Source organism: Varroa destructor, unplaced genomic scaffold (assembly GCF_002443255.2).
Source record: "Varroa destructor unplaced genomic scaffold, Vdes_3.0 BEIS01000004.1, whole genome shotgun sequence".
In the NCBI taxonomy this organism is placed as follows: domain Eukaryota; kingdom Metazoa; phylum Arthropoda; class Arachnida; order Mesostigmata; family Varroidae; genus Varroa; species Varroa destructor.
The window spans coordinates 23599402-23622473 of NW_019211457.1; the positions used below are offsets into that span (position 1 = coordinate 23599402).

General features: G+C 41.5%; 1 protein-coding gene and 1 long non-coding RNA gene across 8 annotated transcripts in view; one reads left to right on the forward strand and one right to left on the reverse strand.

Annotated features, from left to right (window-relative positions):
* The window catches only part of LOC111249864 (uncharacterized), a 47587-nt gene that overhangs the window by 9986 nt on the left and 14529 nt on the right, over positions 1-23072 (forward strand). For all 4 annotated transcript variants that reach the window (XM_022804296.2, XM_086987309.1, XM_086987308.1 and 1 more), the window contains 3 exons: positions 583-1139; positions 4109-4273; positions 19801-19979. In XM_022804296.2, the coding sequence (XP_022660031.1) occupies positions 583-1139; positions 4109-4273; positions 19801-19979 (901 nt within the window). The remainder of the gene's footprint in view (positions 1-582; positions 1140-4108; positions 4274-19800; positions 19980-23072) is intronic.
* LOC111250053 (uncharacterized) overlaps positions 1-23072 on the reverse strand; it is a 78783-nt gene that overhangs the window by 2272 nt on the left and 53439 nt on the right. For 3 of the 4 annotated variants that reach the window (XR_015326575.1, XR_015326573.1, XR_015326574.1), the window contains one exon: positions 592-4327. This is a non-coding gene — a long non-coding RNA (uncharacterized LOC111250053). The remainder of the gene's footprint in view (positions 1-591; positions 4328-23072) is intronic. The other variant, XR_015326576.1, reaches the window with a different exon arrangement.

Sequence of the window (23072 nt, forward strand, 5' to 3'; positions counted from 1 at the left end):
CACAATGCACCCACTCAGCCTAAGGTTCGCTTTAAAAAATATTATTTGTAGGAGAGAGGTACGATTAAAGGCACGGCAATTGTACGACAGCCGATAGTATCATTATATATCGGTTTTTAGGTGAAATGCTCGTACTATGTTTGTCACTTTTTTTAAGATATTCCAGTTTATTGTTTTAAAAACGATTCCACACAAAATAGGAGTAAACCACGCGTCACGATACGTTCGGTCACGACTGACACTCATCAGCCGTACCTAGTTGTGCGGCCTGGACAACTGAATGAAGAATTGAAATCATCATATTGTTGAAAGGGAACAAAATACCCTGCAGGAAATTCCATGATCAAAATCAACACATTATTTTTATCTACCTATACAAACTATCATAAAAATGACCGTTAAAAAACCCGAAAGCTAATGTTACAAATCAATTAAATTGCATATACTTTAAAAATATATCTTATATGAATTAACTAATTATCCGCCGAATGGTACTTTCTCTAGTCTGAGATATCCACTTCTAATCCTTGTTGCTATCCTGTGGTATTTACGCTCAATAATAATACGTGTTATTCAACACAGAACGATTACCTTCTTCGTCTTCTTTTCGGATTTGGAATCGGAATGGTGCTAGCGGCACACGAGGCATCTGAAGTCCGAGAGGAGCGTCTCTTTGGTTCCTCGTCCGGTTCTTCCGTAATCGTTGTTTATAAGAAAGAGCATGACAAGGACGCACGCAGTGGCGATCGAGATCGCGGCGGCGGCCATAGGTCTTTTCGAGGAGATCAACAAGGCCCAGTAGATTATCGAGAAGATGAGTATTACCCTCAACGTAACAGTGGACGAGGCGGGGGACGCGAAGCTGATCAGGAGGTTCGCAAAGAGCACGGCATTAAAGTATACCCTCCTCATAATCTTGACGACCAACTTGTCCAACATGGTCGAGAAAGGGACTTGGTCCGTGATCGTTTCGGCGGGGACGACCCACACGACGCCCGACCTCCTCTTCGCGACCTCAGAGGAGATCGTGCCGACGTCAGCCGTAACGGCGGATCAGTTGTGCGGGCCGCGGGCGACTCAAGAAGCCACCGAGACGAACGAAGGGATGGCCGCGACCGACGTCACAGACATGGCAATTTGTGAGTAAAGTGCAACAACCCGTTTTTCTTTATGTATACGTTCCGATCTCTTATAATCAGTCAGACTATAACATTTATTCCCTGCCATGCATGCAACTCAGTCGACAAGCAGATTAGGTTGGACGGTCTAATCTGGTTTGCATTTAAAGATGGTAAGAAAATTCACCATAAGTCAGACTATATAATATGTTAGTTGTTTCACAACGTTTTAGGTTTTCATAGATACAAAGTAGATACCGAGCTGTCATAATCAAACCGCAAACATCGCCCGTAGGCGACATTTTTAATAGGTCTATGTATTATGAAACGTGTAAACGGAATGCTCGGTGTCCATTATCAGGGTGGAAGATGACTACTTTGGGACATTGTCAAGAGAGCCTGTTGCAGGCTGTTAGGGAATGCACAATAGTTTTTATATTCAACGCGATTTACAACAATGAATTTGTGTCACACAAGATATGTTTCGTAATGGATGCGAAAGCAGACGAGGTACCGCGTCTCACTTCCCAGCTTTAAGTTCGTCTTCAATGTCTTTTTTTTACTAGCGTGAATACTACATAGCTAACATTGAAACGTTCTATTTATAGGTCGAACAATGGACTTTATTTACGATTAGCCGTAGTACCATAGTCATTAATTGGTCAACTAAATTTAATTTTTTCTGTCGCCATATTTGATGCGTTATCGAACGAACAAAAAATGCATAGATGTGTTGAGTTTTTGTTTTCCCACCAACCTATTGGGGTGCAATCACCTATTGAAGGACCATCAGATTTGAATATTGCCTGAAGCAAAGGCTCCTCAAAAATGATTATGCTGCCGTCTACCGTTTGGTAGTTCTCTCTGTTGAAGTGATATTCATCGGCGTACAAGGGCAAACATTTTTTCTTGTACAAATTCCAACTTCACTGAAGGAAATTAGGGTTCTTGCGCATTTTGACAACCGTGTGTACATTAGTACACTCTGCTTGCATTCATATATATCGCTTCTTCTTAGCGCCTTGGTTCGAAACCACCCTGGGCGTTCGATAATGAGTTCGTACCTGGTATAGTTTTTTCCTTACTTTTGCAGTCGAACCGCCGACAACCAGATTCAGTTTCGTTAGCAGAAATCGGCAGGCTTGAATCGGCATAAGTAAAATGTACGCTGATCAAATACAACTATTCCTTAACACCTCGGTGGATTATGCAGGACGCATATATCTCGATGATGTTTCTTTTAAAGTACTCGTCGTGCAAACAAAAGAAGGAGGATACACATCCTGTATCTCTATATGTGTACGGATTGCTTAAACTAAGCGGAAAAGCCTTCTCGTCCTTATGCTTAATATCCCAGTTCAGTCCGTTAGCATCGCATCTAGCTGTTATACATAGTTTATACCATCCTGATGCGAGCCGGGTCACCTTTATTTTTTTACTAATGTATTAAGGTTTGTCGACCTAAGATGAACGCATAAAACATCCAGATAATAGGGACGATAGTTTTTGGCCTATCTACAAAGTTCCATAGATATTTCAGGCTGAGGAGGTGCGTGCATACTGAAAATCAGAATGCACGAATACCGAACGTTTGTTCCACTTAAGTATTTTCTCGGTAGCAAGCTTTAGATTATTGTCAATCGAAATTAAATCCTATCATTCTCCACTTAGATACGATGTTAGCTGAAGTTACATAACGTACGATAAAGCGTAATAATTTATTATTAAGTTCCTCGACGTGGCGGAATCGCAATGAATATTATAGTAACGCAAGCAATGTAACCTGATGTCTAATAGCTTGGAGTAATTTTTAATTGCGCCAATGTCCCCTCAACGATGCAGAAAACGTAATCAATACATAAATACCGTTATACTATATGCTCCGACTAATATCTATAGCGAGGAAATACAGTAACTCACAGCTGGAAGCTGTCATCGTTTTGCCCACTCCCGTGGACTGATCCCAACGTAGTTGCGCACCATAAAATGCTGGGAGGTTGTAAATGGAGCACCCGGTGACTCATTCACCCGTCAAGTATCTTTCACCTCCACAAGCAATCAGGCGTGGGGGCCTGCAGCTGTATAAAGCTGGACCTAACTCTACTTATTATTGTCAGTAATGAATACTACGCAATTATTGTAATGTTTGCCGACAACAGCTAAGCAAATTAGACACTTAACTAGATATATGCTTCGCGAGAAGCGAATTAAAGTGATAAGCTTAATACAGTTATATAATATGAGATTGGCTAATTAAATACGAAACGGAAAGTATTATCTTGCTATCAACTTCTCACACTCCGAGGGAGTAACCGAAATCCTAGTGAACTATCCATCTGAAAAAATCAGTCTTTCCCTTAAAGGCCCTTATATATATATGTCCCCTATAACCTAGCTCCACGGCATACCTACGCATCGTTGCATCTGCCATTTCCCCTTTGAAGGTCTTTTTTTGCTTTTCAAGCGGAATGACTTGTGGGTGTAAGGGCATAGCGCGCACATATCAGTCGTTTACGAACGTTTTCATTAGATATAGCAATGTGGACAGTTAGGGCTGCAATTTCTTTCACTCCCCTATATCACCATACATCCTCCTATCGATGTTTACATGCGTGCAGTATGATACTTCCTTGTATTTAGCTTAGTTGTCAATATGAAAAGATCATAATTCCTATGCATATACGTCCTTAATTATTTAACGATTCGTAATACAAATGGGGCATGATTTGACCGCATTGTGGCGCAAAAAGTTCTATGTGTTTTATAGTAACTCGGTTTTCCTCCTTTAACAAAACGTAGACCAAAGTGTTTAGTATGCTTTTTTATCAGCCTGTCTGTTTCGTCACTTGGCTGTTATAAAATGCGAATGGCCCCTGTTTAATTCTTCGTTTATCTAGTTTTAATAGACAATGCAAGTGCAAGGGCATACTCGATATGGAAATAATAACAAGCTATATTTTCTTTATCTGTTCATTTCACATAAACTACAGGGATTTTGACGATTTACCCCTGGCCGAGGTAGGTACTTATCGTTTTGTGAATTCGCAATTACCTCAACAAACACCACGGAATCCTTCACCAACAGACTTCCTTGAGCCTCGTCCGCCGTGTGCTCGCGAACTTGACGTCTGCAGCTACAGTCACGATTATCCCACGTACGTAATCAATGTTGAACGACTACTCATTAGACGTTTCTTAAGACTCGCACACTAAAAGCAGAACTCGATAGGATCAAACAAGTATATATTATCAATCAATGTGATTTTGCAAATAAGCTGACAATATTCGCAAAGCTTCAATGAGAGTCTGCCATTTGGAAAAAGTGCTAGGAAGAAGTTCTTGTCGAGTACGTTAAAGGAATGGAAGTTCCTCTTTTATTTTTTATTATTTAAGAACCTTTTATTTGCATGATCATTATAATTAAGTTGACATATAGGAGAACTTTGACTAGTCGAGCGCAAACGTCTTGACAAGAGTGAGCCAGCTAATTTCTATTAAGTGTCTAATTATGGTCGTCTCTTGTCAGAATCGCTCTCGATTTACCGAAGGGTAACGAAGTTAAATTAGTACAGCGAGCAGCACTTCATTTACCATTGCTGTTTGCAGAGAGACAGAGGCCTGGGTTTATATATATATATATATATAGTATCAATTTTGATTAGTGTCGTCTACTAGTTGACATCGTTGTCAACAAGCTGCTATCTGTCTTTTTGCCTCTTGAAGTGTTCCAAGTACGTGGGGAGTACAAAACATGGATATCGCTCCGGACGAACAAACGAATATTTTATGAACCTTTTAACTCTTAAACGTGTATAATACCCTCGTCAACCGAAGCCCGCGATATCTCAAGCGAAATTTCGTGTTTCTCTGATCGTTTGTGCCTCATTCTGTAAGCCAAGACGATACCGAACGAGAAGCTAAGTGATGTGCGCATTATGCCGCTCTGAGGAAGTTCCTGCATTCAGACGTATTTGGAGAAAGTTTCCGTGTTCAGACATGTTAGTCATCTCTGCCTACAAGCTAATACATATGGATATTAACTGTTCATATTGTTCAAGTAGGGCAGAGGTGGGACCGGTCTGGCAATTGCAAACAGTGGTTTAACTGTTCTTAGAGTGCTATGCCTAAATAGTACAAACTTTTGGTATTTTACGAATATTTATTATATTACGATATCACGAACAATACGCGACCAGACAAAGCGGTTTTTTTCACGCCCACCACTTACCACCCCCATTGCCCTCAGATTGTTGTGTAAAAAAGCATTTGTTTACAAATCTAAGGAATATGCAAAGTGGTCTAGGTTCGAAAACAAATGTTGCTCAGCATCGTATTTAAAAAGGGCCAGCACAAAGGGCGATTTCAAGTATATAATAAATAACAGTGCCAGAGGTAAACCTCGGAATCTTTTTTGCTGTTTCGCATATGGTTTCGGATTTATTCCGTTGCGGATAAATTCGAATTTCAACCTATTTACTGTTAGTTAGTTTAATTTGATTAATTTGAAATTAAGCTCCTGTAAACGTGTAACCCAGGCCCAGTGCTATCTAAACCTCACTGGACGAATCCTAGGCCGTCATTGTCTACGTAATCTGCCTAGCGAAAACGACGACCAGGCTATAATATAATTAAGATTTTTTTTATGAATTGTTTGTGCGCAGAGATTCATTTACACTGTTCGCTCGAAATTCAGTTTGAACATTTGGAACAATCTGGCGATTCAGTCGTTTGAGGCAATGTAATTTGTCGGTACGGGCACGAATGTCGCCCACATCAAGGCCAAACACCAGCAGGCGCTGGATGCTAAGCTGCAGCAGAAACAGAGAGAGAGAGAGAGAGAGAAAAACGGAAACGTAACTGAGAGAGAACAGGACGACGGCGTAGTGTTAACAGGGTTAGGATTAGGGGGGGCGCCGAATGAATCTGCCATTTCGTTCGGCCCATTTGGATGGGTCAAGAGTTTCGTCAGTAATGACGATCCATACGATAATGCCGAAGCGTGTTTGAAAGCCCAGTGCGTGAATAGGTGACTGTGGTCGTGGTAGAAACGAGGCCTCGAACGAATGATACCAACTGGAAATTTCAGACTGAGCGAAATTGCGTTTCTTCTTCTGCGTTGAGCTAATCATAGGACGAAAGGATTCATTATGCTCATAGAGATTTGTGAATGTGATCCATTTCGACCCGCAAATCTGTTCTTGAGTACTTTCGCACGCTTTGCGACGCTACCGTCATGAAGATACTACGAATTTAATACTCCAGATAAAAAGCCAATGACAGATATTGTGTATCGATAAGACGATCTAGATTTCTACAACCATGTCAAAATTAGTCCAGATGTTAGAGTTTTAAAAAGCAATATTGTTTTTGGCCGCTTTCAATTGGGGGATATCCAAACTTCGATATAGGAGTGCTATAAATAGGCAGTCAAAAAGTTAAAAATTAATTCTCCGATTTGAGTTCTCCATAGACTGTACATAATAGCAGCGTCGCCATACATCTAGGCCGTTTTGGCGATGCTTTATACAATTTTTCACAATTGTGTGTAAAAATTTGTGTAGCGCCCCATATCCGTTGGGACCTACTGGCAAAAATTGCTTCTTGGCGAAGTTGCGGTGTCGTGCCATGTCATAGGATAATGAAAAGTTCATCAATATTTTTTTACAGATTCTAACTGCAGAAAAGTAGTAAGGTCTGAGGGTAAGGAAATATGTGGCAGGGTCGTTGAAATGACCTTGCCAAGTACAATTGTAAATAGAAGCTGATGTTCTTAAGTTTGGAAGAATCCTTTTTGTTTTTATAATTAATCAGTAATTAGAGGTACATAGGTTTAATTAACAAAAAGTATATTTAACACTTTCCATTACAAGCTTAAACTACACTTAGATAAGGAAAAAGCTGCGAAATTTACGACAATACATACTTACATTCTCTAAATTTAGCTTGTTTCGCAGCTTCTTCCTTATCTAGGTGTAGTTTAAGCTTGTAATAGTATTATAAAACAAAAATAAAATAAAATAAAAATAAAAGTTTTATAAACTAATCTCTAATAGCTTTTCTCTTTAAACTGTTTAATTTTCTATATATCATATGCATAGATCACATGACAGGCATGATTGTATATAGGAAATGGTTGTGGTCTTTGAATCAGTGCAATGTTCCAGAAAAACAGTAGTAGCATTAGTTGACGCTGCATTAACGTTAGATGTCAAAACACTGGGTGTGTCCACAACTTCATTTTTTCCTTAGTATTAACTTATAGGGTAAGTTAATACTAAGGGTAAGTTACAGGGTAACTTGCCCTCAATCAAATGATGAGCCTCACCTATCATAATATATAAGCCAAATTGAAAAGAACAGATAACAGACAATATTGAAGTGGTTTCCTCGATCATAACCTAGCATTTTTATTTCTGGAACAAGAAATTAGACGTCCTAGCTTCGAGTTTTTCTTGTGGGGGATAACTGGTAGGGGGATAAGTAGGCAAATAAGCCCATCTGGGGTTTATGTGTGATGCCAAATATAGACACGGTTACAGTGGTAAATAATAACATAGATAAACATATTAGATCCATTTGCGAATTGGCAACGACAAAGACAATTTTCGGAGCTGATAAGCAAAGAAGTTATCACGGGTAAACAGGAAGTTTCCTTAGAGCAAACATACAAAAATTAATGTTTCTCAGGTCAGGAATTCTGTGATCTAATAAGATACACGGTTATTTGCAATGCTATAGTGGTTCACCCGATATAAACATGATAGAATACGCGGCCGATATTTGGGTATGCTCAAAACGTAGCCAGTACCAGGCGAAAGAAACCGGCAACGGAATTAAGAACACTGCGGAAAGTTGCTATACGTATTGTACAATATTAACGACAATACAGTGAAACCACACCCATACGCTTGACCTAAGACAAAAATCGATTTTTTTTTAAAAAAATTTTCGGCGGTTACTTTCGATTTTTGAAGCTTTACTTCAATAATAAAATGAATTGAAACCCCTTTCAAGCTTGCGAAACGGTCAGATACATAACCAGATTTATCTATACGTTATGGTTAGGTGCACTATCGAATATGTTTCTCGAGTAGACTATTCCTATCGCATAGAATGTTCCTACAGAATTCGTCAGACTTGCATTTTACTACTTACTGTAATGCTACTAAGCACCATCTGTCTCACTTAACGGTGGTCTTCACTCGATATATTAGGAATGCTCAAGATCGCTAACAGGATTTGTTCATGTGCTTGCATGAGAGAAATGGTGCGTGATACGTTCGATTTTGAAATTTGGTGTCCATCAATCGTGTGCTTCGTGATGACAGTGAACATTAGGTAAGGTTCTGAAGAACATGCTTGCCGGCTGTGCTTTAACAGCAAGACGGTGCGCGACTATGAAAGTTTGTTATTTGAGGACTGTGGAAGCGAAATACCGCGTCATCTTGAGTTGTCTGTTTACCTGCCTGTTAGCAAGCTACCCAAGTATCAGTGTCGACGAATAAAGCTCTCTTGAAGCCTCACTGTGTGTGTATGTATGGCATAATATTCAGAAACCGTAAGAGATGGTGTGGTAGTAAAGCCGCTTGGCTCATGGGTCTCGAGTCGCTCACTGGAGGACCACTTCACGTACGTGCGTGTGTCGCCTTGCACTCTGTTGCGGTGTGGCCTATAAGCGGCTGAGAACGAGAACGACGCATGGTTATTGACGATAGCAAGGGTAGGCTGTCTCAAGTTGCGTCGCGGTGTTTACCTAGAAAAAGGACTACCTCAAAACTGTCCTTCTTTGACGCCCTGCATTTCTCATCGAGAGTATCATTCAGTCCCGTTGCCTCCCCTTGCCTTTGGAGTATGAGTCCCCCCCCCCCCCTCCCCTGACTTCGTTTGCTAAAGACAGTTTGTCGAACAGCCCGATAAGGAAGCAACTCGAGCTCAATTTCAAAGGAATAAAATGGTAATACCAGTTCCTAAGCTTTTCAGCTCTCTATCTCCTTTAAAAATAGAGAAAAAAACAGACTACGCGAAATGAGTAAATTCAGGTCGGTTATCGAAGGTTGGAACAATGTCGAACTGAGTTGAAAGAGCTCTTTAGAGACTTCGAGATGTTGACAGGGAAACTACGAAAGGGATAAGTATAATAATGTTTGAATTTGGGTCAGGTCCGAGCCGCCCACTGTCATCTCAAGAACTTGTTGGCCGAAATCGCGACCAGCGCACACGTTCGTCCTGTTGGAAAGCTTCAAGGTAGAAGTTGTTTGTTAGACTATTCGCCGAAGTTGCTTCCTCAAGGAGCTTAGGAAATTAAGTCATTTCTGTTAAAGACGACACTTTTGTATCATCTGGCTGTGCATAAACGTCACATTATCTATAATGAATTTACGCGTGCAGAGCGTTAAGTACTTTAAAATAGCATATTAGTTCTAGTGGTAATGATAAACGTTGTGATTATCTCGGATTTCTGAACTCGCTAAAGACTAAATAAGGTATGATAATCGCAGCAGTGTTTAGCTTGTAGATTTCCGGTGAAAATAGTTTTTTACAAACAATCTTATATGCAAATGAGTAAACTGGGTTATATATTTTCGTGGCCCTTGGCGAAGTGTTTGGGATTAGCGTATTAAAAGCATACAAACCTGCGGCTCGCAACATAAACAATCACCGGTAACATTTATGGAATAATAACAATCAACGGTTTTTTTTTCCGGTTAGCTTCCTAAATTGTAATTGCCAATTTATGATACTAGATGTCTGTACACCATATAACGCAATCAGATAAAGTAAAAATGCATTCTAGTTGAATCTTTTGCTCGCGATACTATTCGGGAAACTTTTTCCTACTCTAAGTATTCTTATGCAGTCCTATAATGTGTAATCGCGTTCAACTCAATACACTAATAGATCAACTACGAAACCTTCGAAGCGTCGTTAACGCTTTACTAACTCTAAAATTGCTATTACGTACCGCGTACGGCAAGAACATGATTGTGGAATATGGCCAAGATTTGTACAAGAGCATGTAAACGCCGATCTTCGACAGGGAACATCCCAAGGGCGCACACTTGACCAGAATTCATCCGCCTGTACGGAGGTTTTCGCCAGAGCAGACGAGTCAGCTTTTCTAACTTTCTACAGAGATCTGCATATCATTCATTATGGAGATTATTCAGGAATATCCTATAACTATGCTATTCAGGCAAACATTTTGTCAGAACAGAAAAATCCCGCTACCAGATGTCACGGTTTTAGGGTCAACTTCTCAGTCTGACCGTTCGTATTACATATACTATTTTTCTTCGGAATAGTCCGTATATATTAATTATTCTAAGTGATCAGAAAAATACTCGAAAGCTGCAGCTTTTGACCATAGTTTGATACCCTCGTGCTTGACGCATGGCCCAAACTTGTGACGAGATTAAAACGGGGACGTAAAAATTTGCCGTTTTACTTCTCACATCAAGTATCGCTGACTGTCACTTTCTAAATGGCATTCTACGCACGTTTGCTGCGCACTGTTTCTAAAAATAGGAGTAATAATTGTGGTTTTGATAAACCTCAACTGAGGGAATAATAGCGGCAAAGAAGCGTCATGTCCATCGCTCAGAATTTAGTTTGTCTCAGTGTTTATGTACTGGGCTATGCGAACTACCAGAACAACGTTTCAGTTGCATCGGAAAGCGCGGAAATAATCAGAAAGGAAAACTTGAGGTTGGCCTCAGTCCGCTTCGCGGGGTACCACTTGATATAGTACCCCGTATAAAGCCTTCTGAGTCATCAGAAACGTGAGCTAAAACGCAGGTATATAGATACGAGCGCAATTCCCCACTGTATCCCGCTCTAACTAACATAGACGTGTGCAGAATACATTCAAATAATACGTTAGCGAAGACGGAAAAGGAACTGCTAATCCAATCGAACACATTTGGGCACCCTCTAGAAGTGTTTTTGTGAAGCGTGTTTCTACACGACCGATACTTTTCGACAACGCGGGACCCGTCAAGGTCATTGCTAACAGCGAGGCAAACGAAAAAACAATGGGAAGAAACCTCTTCCGAGGGTACTGCGTCTGGCGTATAGGAGAACGCAGTGGAAAATTGTATGGAGAAGAATTACTTCAGACTTTTTTAACTCTAAATTTATCTTCCTGATCCATCATTGTTATTATTAGTTCAGTAAAATCATTGAGCTAATTTGGTAGACAATTATCGCCGCCAGTGTAATCTATCGTACGCTACAGTATATCGATGGTAGAATCCGTTCAACGTTAACCCTTCGCTCTTTAAATACACTTTTACAAAATGAGTCCATCTTTCCTAACTGTGCATTTTCCACTCTGAGTGCGATCAATATAAAACCAATTGATCTGGTGAATCAGCGATTATAGTTATATGTTTACTCAGCGTAGGTAATCCAAGCGATCAGCGATAATAATCCTAACCGTTTACGGCTATCGCATTAATCGCGTATCGTTGGGTTTGTGACGGCGTCTCCCATTTTCGCCTCCGGCTTCAACGAAAGATGCACTAGCCGGTTGCAAGCATCTACAGTTTTGATACTTACTTCTGTTGCTCGCATTTTCGATAAACAGCCAACAACTTTTATGCATGAACACCTGCCTCCGATACGTTACATGAACTGGACAGGGTCGAACAGCCACTGTTCAGTGGCATTCATTGAGGGCAAGGCAGATCGGACAAGTTAACGAGGCCTCGTACCTTCGACCGATCAACCCCCAGTACCTTTGCATTTTGTTTTCAATGCATGAGGGCGTCGTACTGCCTTCTTGCAACTTAAGCTTTGCTATTTATTATTAGTCGGTCAGAACTGGCATTTGCAATTAGGCTCAAACGTTGTTGCTGAGTTAGCGACCTGTGTAGATGAGGTTCCGGGTCAAAATCTCCAAGATGCTTCTTTCTACCCGTAGATTATATTGCTTATTATTAACGGCAGCTCTAGGTAACTGCTTTTCTTTTGCCATATACTTATTGAAAAACACTTGCATTCACAGATAGACTAGAAACTGAAGGGCGTAGATTGTTCTATGTTCCCAAGACATCTCTTGCTGACTAAGGTCCGTCATATGATCTCCCTTGCGATGCGTACTGACACATGTGAGTCTTGATGAGAAAAATAGAAAACTTGAAACTAGTAGATTTATATTGTATCATGTTCTTGCAAGCTTCACTCGTCCAGTACCTATTTGAATAGTAGTCATAATTTTGGTACAATATGTTGCAGAAAATTAGTCGAGCATAAATGGTGATTGTCGGAACAAGGATCAGAATCAGACGAAAACTGCGCGCAAGCTACAGAAATCACTGTTTGCACAGTGTCATTTCGAGATACAGAAATATGACGTTTACGCCTAAGTGTCTTTTATTTATTTCCATTTAAAAAGTAGGCCAATTACGAATCGTCGAGTTGAAGGCTTAAAAATTCAAGATTCTATAAACTTGTTTTACACAACAAAGAGGTATGAGTATGACCGCCTCTGAGAGACAAATAGAAAATACCCAATTGGTATTATATTGTGCACTTCAATTATTACAGGTTATTACACACAAATACATAGCCCCATCGGTAGTTTGTTTGCTAGAGGAAGGGCTTTGTAAACAAATTAAAGTTGACCAAATCATCAGACAATCGACGGAGCTGATTAGTCGAATATGGCGAAAACATTTTATCATAACTACTATTCAGGACTTTCTCCAGCTAAAATAGGATGGCTGAAAATTATCAGCATTTTGATCCGAGTACTATGGCTCACGAAAGAAAACGAAGTTGTTACTCCTGATTAGGGGGACTTAGGTGATGTTGGCTGGGAGACGATGGAAACTCACCGACCAAAGTTATCATATTCGAAAGAGCAAAAGGTCGAGTCAATGGTAAGAAGAGAGATACACGAACAGAAAAAAAGAATACCGAATTCCCTAAAGAGAACTACCCCACCAGCAGGTCAGTCTCTTTCCCTATTTCCTGCGATTTTGCAAAAGTAAAAGAACATTGGGGTTCACAGATTCTATTGGCTTTTCCCTAGACAGCCAGCCGGCTAGCAGGTGGAAAGAAATGGCAACAGCTGTCGTATTCGCTTTTCTTGCGGTTCTCGTTCGTCAAAACGTTTCATTTCCTGTGTGGTATTTTCCTTCTTGCTGAATGGATATCTCTAGCGTTGCGTGTATGGGCACATGCTTGTGTGGGGACGGTGTACGCTCCATTGGGTTTCGTACGTAGCTGCCCCAACTGCCAACAGCTAGGCGTTGCTTCGAAGTAGATGGTTATGATTTCGTACTGCCAGTAGCAACCAAACGGAGCCCATAGACCGCTGTCTCCATCTTCAGGTAAAAAGAGGAACTTGAAGATATTAAATTTTCTATCGCTTCTATACCAACATTGTCCACACTCTGTCCTCTACTGTGCCAGTGGTAAGGGGCAATAACCTCGAACTCGCTCAGTGATAGGTATTCCGTCAGAATATGTCGGTAGGATTGTCTAGATTGACTATTAGACCGTCGTGTTCCTATGTAGTAGATACAGATAGCTGAAGCAACGGGCGTTGCCGGGGGGGCCAAATGTTGGCTAAACTACATTGTTTTCGTGCTAGTTATTTTTCGAGTTATTGGGTTAATGTTGGAACCTGGTCACATCGTAGCACGACTTGTATGGAAAATGAATTCAATTTGTCTACGATTTAATTAAGCTTGGCACTCAGTCCCTAGACGAATGAAAAGCGAAGTTGCAGCTAAGCAAATTTATAGAAAAGTTTCTGTATTCAACTATTAATAGTATCACCTATCAATGTTAATATTGAAGATAGCTTAAACTTAACATATTTATGAAAAGAAATCGAGCCATGCTATAGTCTAACGCGCGCAATTACACTTAATAGAGAAATACCTGAATAGGTGAAAAATATGCGCTGATTTCCGATAGCCTGAATCATATTATAGGATCCGTTCACATCCGTGTGATCCGCCTGTTACCGATCTGCGTCTAGAATCGATTATTCGAAAACTGGTCGAGCGTATATGGTTGGCACTTACAAACAGAGATGATATTTCCCGACTTCTTGAAGTCCCAGAACGATCACCCAAGACAGCAGAAGGTTTTGCTGGAAACGGAAGCACTGTGATGCTGGATATAGAGCACAACGATAACTTGCTCCAAAGAAAGATAGAGCGAAAACGATCGGGATAGGGATCGAAGGGCAATAATAGAAGCAAAGACCCAGCTTCTTAGCATTAAGCCAACTTCCAGACGTATTCCTCGTCGAGCTTTACAGCGACGAAGGACGAACCCCAGCTGGCTGGAAGGCGGGAAAGCGGTTGAGAGACGATCTCTACAGCACAATAGCAGGCAAAGGAGTAGTTTAGTCCGAAAAGAAGGACGACACAAAACAGAGGGGGGAAGGGGGTAGCGAGAGGCAAGAAAAGGCAAAAAGTTAACTTCGCGCAGCATCGTTGCTAGAATCATCGTTAGTGGACACATTGAATCTGCCATTCGCTAAAGGTCTCTTTGAATCTGAAGAGAATCGTGATCCTATCTATACGAGGAAACCGATGTTAAAGCAAAGCGTTACCCGAACATCCGGCGCAGATCAGTCACTCCCTGTTTTCAGTGTTTGGAAACCCACGTTTGCTGAGAAAAATAGCGGAACCGTTCTTAGCCTCCAAAATTTAATCTTTTTTTTCACTGATATCCGTTACACTAATAATTAGGTAAACTGAGTTAATACTCATAATTCGTGTCAAACTGGTAGTAATAGTACAACAATGTGTAGACGACTGAAAATAATACAGCATGATAAAAAGAGAACAGCCCTAATTGTTTGCTAGGTATTAATTACTGACAACGGAATGCTCCATTTGACCACTATGCAATCCTAAATTACCCTTATAATTAAATGTTAATGTATTGTGACCACAGTCATCCTTCAGGCACAGGCATGCCCCAAATTCGAAACCTCGTCATCTCATATCATGTAAACTAGCCGGCATGCCCTGTCATAGGCATCACAGAAGCACGACTAATTCGGACCCCTTAGTTTCGAAATAGTGAAAACGTAACATTTATCACTCAGATTTTCGGTTCGTGACTCTTAGAAAGGTCGATGTTACGTGGGTTTGGCGAGTAAATTACCACCTGTTTCAGTGGCTTTCCGTTTCGTCTATCCGTTTATCTACTTACCTGTATATCTATCCATCTATTAAAAACGAACGAAAGTCCACTGACATTTAAAAGTTATTGCTCCCGTTTCCTATTTCTCGTCCAGGTCCAATAATAAATTCCAACCGACATACTCGTAATACGTCTTATATCGATATCCGCCTTTCTCCTCGTCACCGCGCACCAGGTAACAACCCACTTGGGCGCTGGATATCCTTGAAATTGACTGTCCATACAAAGAACGCCGATACGAAAGAAAATTACCGTGGGGTTGTCCCGTATTTATTTGCTTGACCTCTCCTAGCCTGAAGGGCAATTCTTTCGAGGGTTTCCTTATAAAAATTTCTCCCGTTTCCCTGCACCCGCTGCTGTTTCGTTGCTAGTTTGTTGTTCGCCTTTTTTTTTTTCGAGAACCGCTCAACAGCAGCCAGCTTCTAGTGCGTCCCCTTTGTGAGTTCCTCCCAGCAATCAATCGCAACCGTGGTAATGATGACTATTGCTGATCAACAATTTTTTGCTTGGAACAAATGCCACACTTCCTCTAGCGCTAACCCAATGCCGAATACCCTTTTCCCGACCCCCTGGTTAACTGCGGACCTTGTCGTTCCAGTTACTTTACCATTGTTACTATTGTGACGACTCATTGCAGCCTCACTAGACCTTGCCTTTAATATTCTCTAATATGCCGTTCCCTACTTTTTGCACTTGGCAACTTTCTCTGGAGTTGAGATCGACGCGGGCTGCAGCTTCGGGGAGAGAGTTGCAGGAAGTCGGCCGCATCGTGCTTAAACTTAGCTGTTGTTGCAAGATCTGGTACAGCTGCGCTGGCGGTGGCGGCGTCGTCCGAGTCGACTCCAGAGTCTGCGGCTATTCGATGAAATCGAAAATAAACTAAACTATTTCTTTCTAAATTAAGTAGCATTATTCAAATTATGGCAGATTGCTCGTCACATCCCTGTAACAAAACAACGTGCTGTAGTTATTGTGTATCGCAACGAATGGCCTGACCAATTAAGCAAAACCCATACGAACAGTTTAGCGAAGTCCCGGGAACCAGATAGGGTAGATTCCTTACGGATAGAAATGCTGGTGTTGGACAGACCGATCAGAGCTGTAGCAGTTTGTGACAACTGAACATTACTTAATAAAAAAAAACATAGAAAAAAAAGCTTATTTCGCAATACTTTTACTGTAATTATTTCTTTGCCTCATTCACGGACTGATGGATTGAACACTTGACTACCGAACACGCATGCCTTTTTAGCGGTCAATAGGTGGCTGTGCGTAGTTGGGCTAAAATGTAACTTGTACCTTACTTCGGCGCCGCCCACGGGTTAAGTACTCGTTTTCAAATTTGGAACTAGTCTTATTCTACCCAGGGAAACTGTTTCTGATTGTTTTCAAAGCGCCTGTACGCTTACGTAGTATTGCATAGCAGCTGTTAGATGCGCCGCCGTACGGTTAATTTAAAATACTATACTATAAAATACTGCCTAACGTACGTCTACTGATCATCGTAGTTTGAGCGGAGGAAACACGACGTCATATTAACGATATGCTGCGGCACCAGGATTTAGAATTTAACCCTTTCAGCTGAGACGGAAATTCGTAATACTGCTGTTCTAGTAATTAACGCTCATGGTAATGGATCGCCAAAGTTTTTAGATTCAAGGTTGTACTTGGTCATATCTATTTTCATTTTGGGCCCCGGTTTCTTCCTTATGGTATATGCCCAACGGGTGTTGATTCTACGCATAAGTATTTTTTTTTTTGGTTTCCGGACAAAGAAGAGTCGTATAGAATAGAGATGTCGATGACGCGGAAGGTAGCGGCACACCGTATTTCTAATCTGCTATATGTTATACTTCTATGGCTCTGTTCACCAATTGTATTACTACGTACTATTATTTGAGAGATATTACCTTAATCACTCTACGTCTTCCTGCCGAACCCTTTAATCGCATTGTCGCTATTAATACTTAAGAATATAGCTGTACACCTTTGTGCCTGCTGAGAGGGGTAGAGCTCAGTTTCCGTTAGGATCAATCCAGCTAATAAACTGCCTATCAAGACGAAATTCACTAAAGACCGTTCGCAACGTCAACCTTAGTCGTTCCGTCAGATATGGTTGCGCACCCCAGGCTTTCCTACCACGACACCATCCCGAAGCGTAGCTTAAAACGCCAAGTGTTCTGTGCTTGTCGTTGTCCATAAAGCATTCTCTAGGTTATACAGGACATCATCACTAGCTTCGTAGCAGTGTGGGTCTCGTTCAGGCGGTGGCAGCAACGGCTATAGGCAGACCTGCTGACTTAGCAGTCCTTCTAATGTCATGACATACAAGCAAGAAACTCATTCAATCGTCTTCTGTCCTGCTTCAATTAGACTGTCCTTCCATTTTCCTACTCGACAAGAGCAACTAAATAGGATAGAGCAGTTGTCCACGACGCCTTCGTTCAACGCCGTACTTTGGTCAGTGCGTTGCTGGTTTGAGCGTATGGTCTCTTCTCAAGCACTAACTGGCTTACGGCCCTAGCGCAATAGCGGTATAAGCTGGTGGACGTTGGGAGATTGTTACGAGAGAGCTTTTGGCGTCTCTATGGTGGTGGTCTCACCCACACCCTCTCATTCCTTACCCCCTCCCCTCCCTACTCCGACATATCCGAAAAGCCATCATGTGCTTCTGTTTTTGAGCTCTGTGGATGTAAACGCAATGTTGCCCGTGGGGCAGCAGCGATAAAGCGTTAGGACTAATGCCAGTTGCGTACTATGACATTGATGGTGGAGGCACGCTTTGGCAGAGCTCTTTTTTGGGCCTGGACTGGGGAGAGAGGATAAATGGGCGGGGCACTGTAAGGGTCCGCCGGGTCAGCTGATTTCGGTTCAGGCGGCAGGAAGGCTGTGGTCACTCACTGCTGTTACGCTGAGAACAGATAATCCCTTTTTCGCAGAGCGTGCGCAGCTGGTGGGCCTTGCACTACGGCTACTTTTTTCCCACTCAGCCGGCGATCGACGCCAACTGCGCTGGTAGGAAAGCTGGAGGTGGCCGTTGTGCTTTTTTGATCTAAGCGCCGAAGTGGAGACCTTCGTCCGTGAAGGCAGTGTCAACGAATTGAGGCGAATTGCGACTGCGTCTGACCCAGGACTCCCATTTATGGCGACTGAAGAGCCGAAAGCTTGAAGGCTTAAAGAAAGCTGCCATTAATGGTTCGTATGCGGTGCGTGTTTATGTTCACCCCGTATATATATATATTCAACTTCAGCGCAAATGGGTGGGTGGCCGGCCTTTTTACTTGAGGGTTCTGTGGCTACAGAGAACTGATCTCTGGATTAAAGACGAAGAACAATGAGGATGAAAAAGCAAAACAAGGCAAACTCCGGTGTCGTGTCCCTATTAAATTAGTTAAAAGAAGAGAATAAAACTGTAAAAATAATTGCTGTTCAACATGACTCCAAAGGAGGGCCGACATATTACAATGCGCTTGTATCTTCATGGATTAGACAGCAACGATGCAACCTCTAGATTTTTAAGAAGTCGGGATAAATCGATTTCGTATCAACTGAGGTGTAAAACCGATAGTAGAAACGCGTCGTCTCCGTTCACTTTTGTTTTGCATTTGTTTTAGCCCTCATCATAGATGAGCCAATTAGGCATTAGATTGCAAGCAGTTAATATCTTTGGGAGCACTCGACTCGCGCTTCAAGTAAGCGCATTCGGCCAAAATACTATATTTTACGTTACTTTACACACAGGAACTCCTGATATAGAAAACAAAAATATAAGGACGCACCATATTAATATTGGTATATTAATCCACTAACAGACGGCTGTATATTTGCCCTCCAGCATTAAGGTATCACAGCTGTTTCTGTAGCAAGCACTGACATTAATTGTCTTTTCGAAAGCCTTATGTCAAGTCTCTGAAATCGCTTGCTTTGAAATCGATCGGATTACGCAGAAGGAGGATGCATCCCATAGTTAACCGTATTAAACACTCAGGTGGAAATACGGACGGACACATGTGCAGTATTAATAACGTGAAGCCAGAAATGATTCTCACCCTTTAGTAATGAAATTGATGGTGAGTAAATGGAACGGGTAAAAGATAACTGTTTCTAAATAACACCAAGAAAATACTAATAAAAATTGATAAATCCTCTTAATAATGTAATTGATTTTTCCCTTTTACATTGGTTAGCTGGATAAATTTTACCTGAACGGAATAATTGAGCTAATTAAAATGAATTCAGTGGGTGTCAAGACACATTCCCATGCTGCTATATTCTTCTAGGCACAAATACGTACGTATATATAAACGATTTAATAAATATTTATAATATATAAATAAATATTTAGGTTATAATCAAATATACGATTGTAGCCTGAGAAATAGCTACGTTAAAAATCGTATATTGCGTATAATTTAATGAGAGTTGAGCGTTCACCATGGATGAATATATATATATACATGGATGGAGGCGCAAATAATTACAAATAATGTACATGATTTGTTTATTACAGTGAAAAAGTTCAAACAATTGTAGATCGTTACTACAATCAAATGTACGACCTCTACCATGCAATGTACAAGATCCCTCCTCACGAGGTTCAGTGGGTTGAAAATTACACCCATTCGTTCAACGAGGAAAAGCAACATGGAGAATTCGTCTGCCAAAGCGAAACATCCCACATGCGTATTGGTAGGTACCTTTATAATTTTTGTTAGTAGATTTCTCTACCGACTGAACAGAAAAACATGATTTATATATTATGAATTTTTATTCGCATACATTATATAATATGTGTCCTTGACGAGACTTGCTTCAACGACTTAGATGCACAACGTATGCGCATAGAGGACCAAGAAATGTTTTCCATGTATTAGCCACAATTAGAACAACAATCGCCAATAGACAATAGGTACCTCTTACAAAAATAAACATATATTCTAAGGTTAAGTTACATACTTTTACTTTTGCTACTCGTTGGATCAGCCTCTTCCAAATAGTTCTCTAGTGGCTTAAGGTCCACAGCTCAATTGAGCCATCTCCGCAAACAACAGTAGCCTACAAATTTCAGCCATCCATCAGTCAACACAAACCCTTCGTACAAGTCTATGGGTAACTTCCTTCAAGGGCACCTTGCCCTAGTGGACATTCGAGTTCGAGGGCCCTCATGTCGTAGCAAGACACAATGTTCAATAGAATTAGGTCTGGCGTTCTTCCGAGCTTCTATGGAAGCTCTATCTGCGTTGGTCGTTGGTGCCCTAGGCCGATAGCGAATTCGCGGTCCAACGCAAAAAAGATGATCCAAGGCTATACAAAGATGCTTCTGACCTTCCGATAAAGTATCATGGAATGCTCGCTGTTGGAGGCGGTCGCATAGCAACGGATCGCAAGGACCAAGTTTGGCAAGTGTCGCCTAAGGGACACGATCGTGTATCTTCGATGGATGCCAAGAAAACTGTCACGGACGGCTGAGCTGCCTAGGCGTGCCAAGCGTCAAGGCCCAGGCCCCAGGTCTGCACTTGAGCCATGTGCCGGAGTTTCTCTCCAAGAAGCAAGCAGGGCCCGAAGCAGAGAAGATAATTAATTACCACAAAAAACTTTCTGCGATCAAGTAGATCCTGGCACTCGGGTAGCACACAATATTCCCTAATGGTTCAAAGGAACGCGACTTATAGCGGACGCTGCAGCAATCGAACGCATGGGAAGGAGAGACCAGATCAGCGCTCTTTTTCGTCCTTGTCAGTTGGCGTAGTTCAAAAACTTCAGTGAACAATGAGCACAGCGTTTGAACATCACTGCTATCGCATTAATCTTCAACCGCAAAATCCTTGCAAAGAATATTTTAAACTAATGAAACGTTATACGTAAGGATGTTCCTCACCAAGTAGGAAAAAAGAACGATATGTTTTTGCTTGAGGGTCCTCTACTTATCAAACAGAAAACTGCAAAAACTTTGAGATGTTCATTAAGTTGTATAAGTAATTTTGTCGGAGATCGTACATATTTATGAATTGATACTCTTAACTTTACATTGTTTTATATACACCTATTCCCTTATTATTAACACGTCTATGAGCGCTGATATGTTTATGAGTGTATAACGATCACGGTCAACAGGGAAGAAGCAGGTGCTATTCGATTCCACTATGGACAGTTTCGGCTGGTCCAGCTGCACTCAATTCAGACAAATCTAGCGGAAGACCTAAGCCGTTCACATTCCTTCAGTGTTCCTCCTGACCCTTGGCAGCAATCATCGGTACAAAACATTGCCTGTTATTTCAGTGATCGTACAAATGTTCCGTTCATCTTCGTATTTACTCGAATATAATTGCCGCGAACGACAAGTTCCGGCTTGTCTGCCAAGCAAAGAATGCGGCTTATTGAAAGATCGCAAGACAATGTATTAGGAATAATATGGCCTGATAAAATAATTAAGGCGTTTAGTAATTCATCCCTGATACCAAGTGTTATAGCTTCTTTGATAGTTTACAGTTAGCCAGCGCCATCTTTTATGTTGTTTCGTGAGCCTTCCATTACTGCTGCTTAGCTTTTTCTGTCATTGGCGTTTCGCGTGTTCAACCACCGTTACCTTGTCGACGACAAAGCACACTCAGATATTGCCAATCATAAAGACGTTTACCTTTAGCCATGTCGATATATGCTGACAGCAATTGGCTGCCATTAGTAGATAATTTCATTGGGAACTAAAATTAAAAGTTAACTAAATCGATCACTAACTACCAAACAACTTGAAAAAATTAGAAATTATGCATACGGAACTCGAATACACTTTAGATAGGTTTAATGTAGGTATTTGCTTTTGAAAGACTTGCGTTGTAAAGGTCGACGCCAGCTCGCAACAACACATAGTAAGGGAATGATGAAACGAAGAGGTCTAGGACAATGGTATTCGCCTGCAGCGATGACATCAGCAAGAATCGATAGAGTGCAAGGTATAGCTGCCCTTGCAGTTACGTTTTCAGACCTGAGCTCAGCTGTGCTCCTCCTGACCGATTTCGGCACTTACACTTCGATTTCCCTTCTAAAAGAGCACAGAAGGAATACGGTCGACCAGCTAAGAACCCAGTTCATCAATTTTCGGCGCGCAGTTCCTAAACTACTACAGCAGGGCACACGAACGTTCATCTAAACATGGGGCTGCATATGCAGCTCCATAAAAAGACATTTCGACGCTTGTTTAAGCAGAAGTAACGAAACGACCTTACTACTTTTATAAAAGCACCCTATTCCACCAGCGCCGGCAATCGCGCAGACCTTTCATATCGACACTACTACAATTTTGGATTCTGACTGTGGTTGGTGTCGGCTATGACGGTGGTAGTGCTTAGGTGATAGTCGGCACCAGCTAAATCTGAGTATTTTAGCATTAGCGCTAGTATCGACGTGCGTATGTCTGCAACGTGCACATTTAGACGGCGTTGCCCCCGATATTTTACGAGAGCGGATGAGTTAGCTAACAAAGAGTAAGAAAGGGCGCAAGAGAGGGTATCGGAAGAGACAAGCAGTTTTGCCTTCGACCAACGTTGACAACCGCTATGAACCGCTGTAACGGAACCGGGTAGCCGCTTCCAAAAAACAACGTGTTTTGAAGGTCGAACGGTCGGCGACGAGCTTCATAACAAAGCCTTTTCTTCTATTCTTGTGCATTTCGAAATTCACCCATAGCAAAGGCTATTGCTACTGTGATAACGGCCCTAGGAAGGGAAAAAGAGGGTTTTATGCTTCACCAGCCCAGGACGCACAGGAACGACAGACAGACAGACG